Below are 11,885 nucleotides of genomic sequence, written 5' to 3'. Positions count from 1 at the left end.
ATCTTTATCATTTCCTTTATAAATTCTTTTTTTTTTTGGTCAGTCCAGGGGCTTGAACTCTGGGCCTGGGCGTTGTCCCTGAGCTCTTCAGCTCAAGGCTACAGCCCTACCCCTTGAGCCACAGCCACACTTGCCATTTTTTAGAGATTAATTGGAGATAAGAGTCTTGCAGTCTTTAGTACAGGGACTGGCTTTCAATCTTGATCCTTGGATCTCAGCCTTCTGATTAGCTAGGATTATAGGCGTGAACCACTGCACCTGGCCATAGTTTTTTTTTTTTTTTTTTTGCCAGTCCTGGGCTTGAGCTCAGGGCCTGAGCCCTGTCCTTGGACTTTCTCAAGGCTAGAGCTCTACCACTTCAGCCTCAGCACCACTTCCGGCTTTTTTTCTATGTATGTGGGGTACCGAGGAATCGAACCTGGGTCTTCGTACATGCTAGGCAAGCACTCTACCACTAGGCCAAACTCCCGGCCCCGGCCATAGTTATTTTTTAGGACTGGAAAATATATCAACAATACTCTTTAATTCTAGCTTTCTTAGAAAAGAAGTTTTATCTGTACTTTTTAATTATTTTACAAACTCTCCAATATATTCATTATCCAAATTTCACCTCGTGAAAGAGACCATAGGGTCTGATATATCGGCCTAGGGCTATGTGTTTAAACACTCTTGTCCACATAGTCAGAATAATTATTTATTACAATAAATAATAATTATTATTTAAATATAATTTTTTTCACCATCTTAAAGTTAACCATCCATTCAGAGATTCTAATTGGCACCTGTTATTCCACTGGTTTACGAAATGTAACAGAAAGCTAAGTTTAGGTGATTCTTGAGTAGAATGTCAGTGAGAGAGCCTCGAATGTCAAGATGTCTGTAATAAAGAAAATATCACTATCGGCTTTAAAATATTTTTAGGTTCTCAGTGTAGGAAAATAAAGGCGTGGTCCGAGCACACAAAATGCACTCTATGTCTTTTTCAGATTGAAATCCCGAGGCTCTCTTCCCTCCCCTCCCCTCCCCCCTCCGCCCCCGAGGTCGGTGAGTCTGGCGCTACGCCCTCATTTAGCTCTGCTCTCATTCCAGTGCCGCCCCTCCCGGAGGGTGGAGTGTCATTGCTGCAATCCCACAGTCGGCCACAGGTAGCGCTCGCAAGCGGTGGTTCCCGACGGCGGAAGCGGAAGAGGCGGGACTTCGTGAGCACGTGACGTCAGTCCGTGTGTGCGTGAAGGCTGGGTGCCCCGCCTGGAAGGTGGGCCGCGCCGGGCGCGTGTGGCTCGTGTCCGAGGTTCTTCTGTGGGTTGTAGAGCTCCGACCTCATGGCGGAGATTATCCAGGAGCGCATCGAAGACCGTATCCCCGAATTGGAACAGCTGGAGCGCATTGGACTGTTCAGCGCTAAGGAGATTAAGTGAGAAGGGCCGGGGGAGCGGGAGAGCCGGGAGGGCTGAGGGGAGGTCGGGAGTCCGGCGGGGGCGCTTGAGCTGTGTGAGGAGATGGATCGCCGGGAAAGAACTCCGCATCCTTTCCTGGGAGGTCCGTCCGTCCCCGGCCTTGGCCCCCGGGACACATGGACAGTCCCTCACGGAGCGGGCGCGTGGGGCCCTGGCCCCTGGGGAGCGAGGGCGTTGCGCGGCGTGGGGCGTGCGGATGGCCCCACGTTTTGGTTTCCTGCACCGGTTAGAGGTTAACCGGGCAGTGCCCTAGAGATGCCGCCGACGCCCAGCGGGGGCGGCGCAGTCTTCCTCAACTTGCCCCAGAGTACTGCGTAATTCCCTTTCCTATGCCACAGCCCTCACAGCGCGCCTGACCAGTGCCATTGAAGGCATTGTGGTAGAGCAAGGCGCGCTACCACTTGATCCACGCCCCTAACCATAATTGTATTTATTTGTTTGTTTATGCTAGTCTTCAGGCTGGAACCCAGGGCCTGGGCACTGCCCTTGAGCTTCTTTTGCGCAAGGTTAACTCTACTCCTTGAGCCACAATATCACTTCTGGCTTATTCTGTTCGTGTTATACTGAGGAATTGAACCCAGGACTTCGTGCATGCTAGCCAAACACTCTACTACTAAGTCACATACTCAGTCCTTGGCAAAAGTTTTATTGCTTTTCAGCCAATAAATCTGAGTGCAGTGGCACACACCTATCATCCTAGCTACCCAGAAAGCCTAAATAAATAGGAAGATTGTGGTTCAGACTGGCCTACGCAAAAATGTGAAACCCTATTTATAAAATTAAGCAGAAAAGGCTGAGGGAATGGATCAAGTTGTAGAGTTCCTGCCCAGCAAGCACAAGGCTTGCTCAGGGGAAGCAAGTTCAAGCACAAGTTCAAACACGAGGGAAGAAAATATTGAAACAAAAATCTTATGCTTTAGTAGTGTAAGTGTATTTAACTTTTGCATTTTCACAGGTTGTAGCTTGGGCTGGGTGCCAGTGGCTCAATTCTAGCTACTCAGAGACTGAGATCTGAGGATTGAGGTTCAAAGCCAACCAGGCAATGAAGTCCATGAGACTCATCTCCAAATGAACTACTAAAAAGCTGGCTATGCTGCTATGGCTCAAAGTAGTAGAGTACTACTTTTGAGCACAGAAACTAAGGGACCATGCCCAGACCCTGCTGTGTTTAGGACCAGCATCCCCCCCCCCCAAAAAAAAAGCTTGTTTTCTTGTTTCTAACTCTTCCCCCCCCCTTTGTGTCAGTTGTGGGGCTTAAACTCTGAGTCTGGGCTCTGTTCCTGAGCTCTTCATCTCAAGGCTAGCTCTCTACTACTTTGAGCCACAGCACCACTTCAGGTTTTCTGGTGGTTAATTGGAGATAAGAGTTTAATGGAATTTCTTGCCTGGGCTAGCTTTGAACTGCGGTCCTCAAATCTCAGACTCTTGAGTAGTTAGGATTCATGAGCTACTGGTGTCCTGCTTTTATAGCTTCTTTTCTTTTTTGTCAGTCCTGGGGCTTAAACTCAGGGTCTTGGACACTTTTTGCTCAAGACTGGTGCCCTGCCACTTGAGCCACAATGCCACTTCTAGCTTTTTCTGAGTATGTGGAACCGAGGAATTGAACAGAGGGCTTCATGCATGCTAGGCGAGCACTCTACCACTAGGCTATGCTCCCTGATCCTTATGGCTTATTTTCATTCATTCACTCATTCATTCATGGCAGAACTAAGGTTTGAACTCAACCTTTATGTCTATTGGGCAAGCATGCTAGCATTTGCTGTACCTGTCGTCTTAATTTTTTGGTTCATTGGGATAGGTTTTACTAGGTAGCCAGCATGGTCTCCAGTTTGCTATCTTTCTATAGACTGGAATTACAGATGTGTGCCACCACTCATGATTAAGTGTCACAATTTAAATATTTTCTCAGGGCTATCATTAAGAAGGCTTCTGATCTAGAATACAAAATACAGAGAAGATCCCTTTTCAAGGAAGACTTTATCAATTATGTCCAAGTAAGTAAATTATTTTGTTGCTATTTTATCCCCTAACAAATTGAGAGTAGAGGATACTGAAGTTGACATTCCTGCAGAATTTCATAATTGTAGATTAGACGTGAAGGTTGAAGGCCAGTCCTGGGGCTTGAAATCAGGGCCTGGGCACTGATTTCCCCCCCTCCCCCGCCCCATTTGCCGGGGGGGGGGGGGGGGTGTTCTGGGGCTTGAATTTAAGAGTCTGGCTCTGTCCCTGAGCCTCTCTGCTCAAGGCTTGCTCTTTACCACTTGAGCCACAGTAACGCTTCTGGCGTTTTCTGTTTATATGGTACTAAGGAATTGAACCTAGGGCTTCACAGCATGCTTGGCAAGCACTGTACTACTAAGCCACACTCCCAGACCTAATTATTCTTTGATCACAGAGCTTTATCATAGGGCCTGGGCACTGTCCCTGAGCCTCTGTGCTCAAGGCTAGCCCTCTACCACTTGAGCTACAGCTCTGTTTCCAGTTTTTGCATGGTTAATTGGAGATAAGAGTCTCATTTTCCTGCCTGGGCTAGCTTTGAATGATCCTCAGATCTCAGCCTCCTGAGTAGCTAGGATTATAGACATGAGCCACCAGAACCAGACTGATAAGAATGATTTGTGAATGATTGATTAGACACACACACATACACATTTTTTTTTTTTTTTTTTTTTTTGCCAGTCCTGGGCTTGAGCTCAGGGCCTGAGCACTGTCCTTGGACTTTCTCAAGGCTAGAGCTCTACCACTTGAGCCTCAGTACCACTTCTGGCTTTTTTCTATGTATGTGGTACCGAGGAATCGAACCCGGGTCTTCATGCATGCTAGGCAAGCACTTTAACCACTAGGCCAAACTCCCGGCCCACATACACATTTTTTAAAATTTATTTTTATTTTTATTTTTTGCCAGTCCTGGGCCTTGAACTCAGGGCTTGAGCACTGTCCTCCTTGGGCTTTCTTAAGGTTAGAACTCTACCACTTGAGCCACGGCGCCATTTCCAGCTATGTTCTGCCACTAGCCCACGAATTTTTTTTTTTTTTGCCAGTCCTGGACCTTGAACTCGGCCTGCTCAATGTCCTTGGACTTTCTTTCAAGGGTAGAGCTCTACTATTTGAGTCACAGCACCATTTCTGGCATTTTTCTATGTATGTGGTACTGAAGAATCGAACCTGGGTCTTTGTGCATGCTAGGCAAGCACTCTATCTCTAAGCTAAACTCCTGCCCCCTCCTCCCCTTTTTTTTAAACGATTGTGTTTTCTACATTTAAAAGATTATAGTTTTTCTTACTTACTTTTCTTTGTGTGTCTTCTACAGTATGAAATTAATCTTTTGGAGCTGATCCAGCGAAGAAGAGCAGTAAGTAGATGACTTTTTAGAGTTAGGGGGAAAAAAAAAATATATATATATAAGTTGAGAGAGAAAAAGGGACAGTGGAAAGGAAAGAGGAAGAGAGGGAGGAGGAAGGAGGAGGAAGAAGGAGGGAAACAGGAAGGGGAAATGGTTGTATTTGACACATAAAATGCATATGTTTGGTTAAGTTAGGAATAACAATGCCTAAGATCTTAAAATGTTGCTTTTAACAAAATATTAATATGCAGTCATCTAATTTATGAAATAAAATTAATCGTTAGCCATAGTAAATATATATATGTAAAATAAGTAGCTACATTGCTAGAACTTGTGTTTGAAATACTTGATAAACTGCATGGTGCTTATAATGGTTAATTGTAATCATTTGCTTTCTTGGTTAGTACTCTTTTCTTTTTTTTTTTTTTTTTGTGGGTTATGGGGCTTGAATTGGCCGGGTCACTATCCCTGAGCTCTGAGCTCTTTGCTCCAGGCTACTGCCCTAGCCTTGAGCCACGCCCCACTTCCTGTCTTCTAGAGGTTAATTGGAGAAAAGAGTCTCAGGTCTTTTTGTGCCTGGGCTGTCTTTGAACCTTGATTGTGAGATCTCAGCCTCCTAAGTAGCTAGGATTACAGGTGTGAGCCACTGTGCCTAGCTGTTAGTACTTTTTTTAAATTCAAATAAGAATTTTTTTTGATGTTGCTGAGTTGTGAGCCAGTTCTCTATCATATGAATTATTCCTTCAGCCACTGACAATAAAATTAAAATGAACAAATGTGAAGGCTATTTTGGATAAATATCATTAAGTTAATTCTTCATTCTCTTGTCCCACTTAATTTTTTTTATTCTTATTTTTCATACTGGGAATTGAATTCTTGTCCCTTTCTAGCGCATCAGATATTCATTTAAGAAGGATGAGATTGAACATTCAATTGTACATCGGATACACGGGGTCTTTGGGCGTGCTTCAGCAAAATGGAAAGTAAGTGATCACAGCATCCTTTAAGAATGTGAAATATGTATTGTATGTATGATGAGTTGGATGTTCAAGTAAATTGTCCTCTGTTCCCATCTTAGGTGTCTTAATATCTATTTGAGTGATTATGTCATTGTTTGAAACTTTTTTTTGCCAGTCCTGGAGTTTGAACTCAGGGCCTGAGCATTGATTGTCCTTGAGCTTTCCCAAGACTAATGCTCTACCACTTGAACCACAGCACCACTTCTGGCTTTTTCTGTGTATCTGGTACCGAGGAATCAAACATGGGTCTTCTTGCATGCAAGCTGAGCACTCAACCATTAGGACAAACTCCTCACCTTTGGAATTTTTTTTTTTTGGTGTTATGGGGCTTGAGCTCTGGGCCTGGGTGTTATACCTGAGCTCTTCAGCTCAAGACTAGTGCTCTACCACTTGAGCTAGAGCACCTCTTCCAGTTTTGGGGTGGTTAATTGGAGATAAGTCTCATGGACTTTCATGCCCCCAGCTAGCTTAGAACCGTGCTCTTCATATCTCAGCTTCCTGAGTGGCTAGGATTACAGGTATGAGCCACTGCACTGGCTGGAACTTTTTTTTTTTTTTTTAATTTCCAGTTCTGGGGCTTGAACTCAGGTCTTGGGCACTGTCCCTGATTTTTTTTTATTTCATTATTTATTTTTAATGTTGGAATAATGTATAGAGGTGTTATAGTTACATTCATCAGGTAGTAGGTGCATTACTTCTCACACATTGATACCCCTTCCCATGGTTTTTGTCCTCATTTCCCTACCCCCATCACCTCCCTTTTTATTTTTTATTTATTTTTACCATTTCTGGGGCTTGAACTCAGCTTGAGCACGTCCTTAGGCTTTTTCAAGGCTATAGCTCTACACTTGAGCCGTAGTACCACTTCCAGTTTTTCTATGTATATGGTATTGAAGAATCGAACCCAGGTCTTCGTGTATGCTAGGCAAGCATTCTACCACTGGGCCAAACTCCCAGCCCCTGTCCCTGAACTTCTTTTGCTCAAAGCTAGCAATCTTGAGCCACAGCATCGCTTTCAGCTTTTTCTGTTTATGGAGTACTGAGAAATGGAACCCAGGGCTTCAGGCATGCTAGGCAAGCTCTCTACCACTAAGCCACAATCCCAGTTCCCCCCCCCCCCCTTTTTATTTTGCTGGTTCCAGTGCTTAAACTTAAGGCCTGAACACTGTTCTTGAGCTTTCTCAAGGCCTAGTTCTCTGATACTTGAGCCACATCACTACTGCTGGCTTCTTATAGGTATGTGGTACCAAGGAATTGAACCCGGGCCTTCATGCATGCTAGACAAGCACTCTTTTTTTTTTTTTTTGGCAAGTCCTGGGCTTGGGTTCAGGGCTTGAGCACTGACCTTGGACTTTCTCAAGGTTAGCACTCTACCACTTGAGCCTCAGCACCACTTCCGGCTTTTTGCTATATATGGGGTACCGAGGAATTGAACCCGGGTCTTCGTACATGCTAGACAAGCACTCTTACCACTAGGCCAAACTCCCAGCCCCAAAGCCCCTTATTTATTTATTTTTGATGCTGGACCTGCTGGACCTGAAACTTAGGTTCTGGGTGCTGTCTCTGAGCTTCTTTTACTCTGGGTAGCTCTTTAGTGCTTGAACCACAGCTCAACTCCAGCCTATAAAAAAAGTCTCAGACTTGCTTATCTGGTCTGGCTTCTGATCATAATCCTCAGATTTTAACTTTCTGATTAGTATTACAGGCATAAGCTACTGGCACTTGCCAATAGAACTTTTTTTGTTTTGTTTTGTTTTTTAATTTGCTAGTCCTGGTGCTTCAACTCAGGCCCTGGGTACAGTCCCTGAGCTTCTTTTTGCTCAAGGCTAGTGCTCTACTATATGAACCACAGTGTCACTTCTGGCTTTTTTTTTTTGTGTGTGTGTCATAGGGCTTGAAGTTGGCCTGGGCACTGTCCCTGAGCTCTTCAGCTCAAGGCTGTGACCCTCCTCTTGAGCCAAACCACATTTCCCATTTTCTGGAGGTTAATTAGAGATAAGAGTCTCAGGTCCTTTTGTTTCCAGGCTGGCTTTGAACTTTGATCCTAAGATCTCAGCCTCCTGAGTAGCTAGGATAACAGGCATGAGCGACCCTACCCAGCTACTTATGGCTTTTTCTGTTTATATAGTACTGAAGAATTGAATCCAGGGCTTCGCCTCCTTTGCACCTTTTTTTTTTTTTTTTTTTTTTTTGCCAGTCCTGGGCTTTGAGCTCACGCCTGAGCACTGTCCTTGGGCTTTCTCAAGACTAGAACTCTACCACTTGAGCCACATCACCACTTCTTATTTTTTTTTTTTTTCTATGTATGTGGTACCGAGGAATCGAACCCGGGTCTTCATGCATGCTAGGCAAGCACTCTACCACTAGTCCAAACTCCCAGCTCCTGGAACATTTTTTTAAAGCCACCTAGAGTATGAAGAAAATCAAGCTTATCACCTTATTAGTTTGTGTGATTAGTGCTTGGAACAGTGTGTCTGGTACATTGTTAAGGTTTAGGGACTCCCTGAGAGACCCTTGGGCATTTCTGAGTAGGGAAATACACTGAAGACTGGGAATGACTAGGTAAGTACAGTACCTTAATAGCCAGGTTTTTTAAGTCTTACTTGGAAGTGGACTTTTTTTGTGGGGGAGGTATTTAATTTTCTTTTCTTTTTTTTCCTTTTTTTTTTTTTTAACCTATCATGGGGCTTGAACTCTGGGCCTGGGCACCATCCCTGAGCTCTTCAGCTCAAGGCTACTGCCTTACCTCCTACCCCTTGAGTCACAGCCACTTGAGTCACAGCCACTTCTGGTTTTCTAGTGGTTTACTGGAGATAAGAGTCTCAGGCACTTTAGGGTCTGGACTGGCTTTGAAGGAGACCCTCAGTTATCAGCCTCCTGAATAACTAGGATTACAGGTGTGAGCCACTGTGCCTGGCTAATTTTCTTTTGTTTAATTTGTTTATTAAATACAAAGGCATTGCAATTCCATAAGTCATGTTATGAGTGCAATGCTTCTTGGTCACTGTCACCCTCTTTTATAGGAAATACAGATTTCCTATATGAAATATAGATTTTATATGGGAAATATAGATTTCTAGGAGCTTCAGATTTTCTTAATGTACCTAATTGAGATCCTTTAGACCTGCACTGAACAAATTGGGTAGACAGATTTTGTCTTGGAGGATGGTGAGTGTCAGTGGAGATTTAGATTGAATTATTGTGGTTACACTCAGTGAGGAAGAGCCTTATGGGCACATGTGACACACAGGAACTTCTGAAACTTGCCTATGCTGTCAACAAAGTAGAGTGCTGCAAATGTCTATTATTAGTAGCATTTTTTTTTTATTTGCCAGTCCTGGTTCTTGAACTCAGGGCCTATGCACTGTCCTTGGGCTTCTACCACTTGAACCTTAGCACCACTTCCGGCTTTTTTCTTTCCTTTCTTTGAACTCAGTGCCTGAGCATTGTCCTTGGGCTTTTCTGCAGCCTGTTTCTGGCATTTTCTATATATGTGATACCAAGGAATCGAACCCGGTCTTTGTGCATGCTAGGTAAGCACTCTACTACTAGGCCAAACTCCCGGCCCCCAGCTTTTTTCTGTGTATGTGGAATTGAACCCAGGTCTTTGGGCATGCTAGGCATGCACTTTGCCAGTAGGTGCAAAGGTGTTTTATATATAAACATCAAGGCTAAGCAGCTTATCACAGTGCTTTTCTTGCAGGATGATGTGCAGCTTTGGCTGTCCTATGTAGTTTTTTGTAAGAAATGGGTAAGTACAACTATGTCGTCTTTCCCTTTTGTTTCTCTTAGCTTCCTTTGAAGCTACTTTATTACTGAATTCCATGTTTTCCTGGAGCTATTGGCTAAGAAATTGGAAAAGAACCAAGAAGGCTGAGTCTAAACTTGAGTATAATATTTATGTATAATGGTCCAAGTCAGTTGAAAAGAAAATCATATTTGTTCATTAAAATTGAAAAAAATTAAAGATAATATTAAAGATAAAAATTAAAGATAATTAAAGATAAAGGTATGTTTAGTGATTTAGGTAGAAGAACACTACCACCTTTATGGATATATCCTGAACAGTAGCAGCTCTTGCTCATTGGATTATTTATTATTATTATTATTATTATTATTATTATTATTATTATTATTTTGTGGTGGGTGTGGAGGGGGTACTGTGTAGTAGGGCCTTGTGCTTGCTGAGCCAAACTCCAGCTCTGGCCCTAATGGATTTATAGACAGGGAGGATACATTCCATGTTTCTTAACAGAATAATAGCAGTGATTTCACTATATAGGAAGTAGACATTTTTCTCTTGTCTTTTACAGGGTACCAAAGCTCAGCTTAGCAAGATATTCTCTGCCATGTTGGCCATTCATTCGAACAAACCTGGTATGGTAAAATCCTTATGAGTTCTTTTTTTCTAGATTCAAATCATTTTGGAATTACCTTACTTGAGGAGCCTAAGAGGATTTGAGCTTACACATTTTTGGTGGTGGGTTTGAGCTTAGATACTTTGTCTTGGTAGTTTCTGTTCTTAGATAAGTGCCAGTTAGCTTATCCCTACTTACTACAAGCCAGTAGATGTTTGACTCGATATTGTATTTTTTTTTTTTTTTTTTGCCAGTCCTGGGCTTGAGCTCAGGGCCTGAGCACTGTCCTTGGACTTTCTCAAGACTAGCACTCTACCGCTTGAGCCTCAGCACCATTTCCGGCTTTTGTCTATGTATGTGGTACCAAGGAATTGAACCCGGGTCTTCGTGCATGCTAGGCAAGCACTTTAACCACTAGGCCAAACTCCCGGCCCCTCGATATTGTATTTATAGACAAAAAAGACTAATGTTTTGTTTGGCTTGATGGAAAATAGACTGTTTTGTGAAAGGCTGTTTTTTGTTGGAGGCAGTAAAATTTGAGGAGGCTGGAAGCTGGTGGCCTAAGCCTGTAATCTTTGCTGTTTAGGAAGCTGAGATTATAGTTTAAAACCATCCCCTACATGAAAGTCTGTGAGACTTTTTTTTTTTTTTTTTTTTAAACCAGTCATGGAGCTCTGAACATTTTCCTTGGGTTTTCTGAAGGCTGGAGCTCTACCACTAGAGAGCCACAGTACCACTTCCGGCTTTTTCTACATATGTGGTATGGTGGAATTGAACCTGGGTCCTCATGCATGCTACACGAGCATTCTACCACTAGATTAAACTCCTGGCCCTGAGAGACTCTTATCTCCAGTTAACCATCAGAAAAATCAGAAATAGAATTCCTAGCTCTAGCCTTAAGCAAAAGAGCTTAGGAACAGTTCCCAGGCCCTGAATTTAAGTTCCCCATCCCACAAGACAATTAAAGAACTGAGGAAATTTGTAGACAGTATGAAAAAATAGTCATGAAAAGAGCAAGAGAAAGAAGATTAAATTTATTTGAGATTCCAGTATACGGAATCTGTGTTGCTTGTTTTATAAGAAGCAATTAAATAGCAAATTAGAATAATAAGCATTGTGGTTAAATTAAAAAAAATATATATGTTGGCTTTAGAATCAACATATGTTTACATTTACTTATTTGATTAGAAAACTCTAGGATAAAGTTTTTCTGTTTGAAATTTCCTCTGAATTCCTCTGAACTGGGCACAGTGGCTCACACCTGTAATCCTAGCTACTCAGGAGGCTGAGATCTGAGGATTTCGGTTCAAGGCCAGCCTGGGCACTAAAAACTGTGAGACTCTTATCTCCAGTTAACCACCAGTAAACTGGAAGTGGTACTGTGGCTTAAGGGGTAGGGTGGTAACCTTGAGCTGAAGAGCTTAGGGACAAAGCCCAGGCCCAGAGTTCAAGTTCCATGACTGACCCCCCCCCAAAAAAAATCCCCCTGTTCATGCCCCCCCTCGCCCCCCACCAATGGGAGCAGTTGATGTTTCCTTGTCTAACTTGATTAGTTTATGATGGAAGTCTTATGTGTTTCTTCTTACAGCTTTATGGATTATGGCAGCCAAATGGGAAATGGAAGATCGCTTGTCTTCTGAAAGTGCACGACATCTCTTTCTTCGTGCTCTGCGCTTTCATCCTGAGTGCCAGAAACTCTATCAGGAAG

The 11,885-nt window shown here is 43.2% G+C and overlaps 1 protein-coding gene across 1 annotated transcript in view; it reads left to right on the top strand.

Annotated features, from left to right (window-relative positions):
- The first annotated feature begins 1,233 nt into the window (after positions 1 to 1,233).
- Positions 1,234 to 11,885, top strand: part of Utp6 (UTP6 small subunit processome component) — a 29,250-nt gene continuing 18,598 nt past the window's right edge. The window contains exons 1-7 of the mRNA XM_090350642.1: positions 1,234 to 1,414; positions 3,367 to 3,451; positions 4,768 to 4,809; positions 5,691 to 5,783; positions 9,523 to 9,570; positions 10,133 to 10,196; positions 11,766 to 11,884. Of these exons, the coding sequence (XP_090206768.1) occupies positions 1,323 to 1,414; positions 3,367 to 3,451; positions 4,768 to 4,809; positions 5,691 to 5,783; positions 9,523 to 9,570; positions 10,133 to 10,196; positions 11,766 to 11,884 (543 nt within the window). The 5' untranslated portion in view covers positions 1,234 to 1,322. The remainder of the gene's footprint in view (positions 1,415 to 3,366; positions 3,452 to 4,767; positions 4,810 to 5,690; positions 5,784 to 9,522; positions 9,571 to 10,132; positions 10,197 to 11,765; position 11,885) is intronic.

Source organism: Megascapheus bottae, chromosome 17 (assembly GCF_031878675.1).
Source record: "Megascapheus bottae isolate mThoBot1 chromosome 17, mThoBot2.hap1, whole genome shotgun sequence".
In the NCBI taxonomy this organism is placed as follows: Eukaryota; Metazoa; Chordata; class Mammalia; order Rodentia; family Geomyidae; genus Megascapheus; species Megascapheus bottae.
Note: the sequence above shows the minus strand (reverse complement) of the source record. Positions and strands in the feature narration are given on the sequence as shown.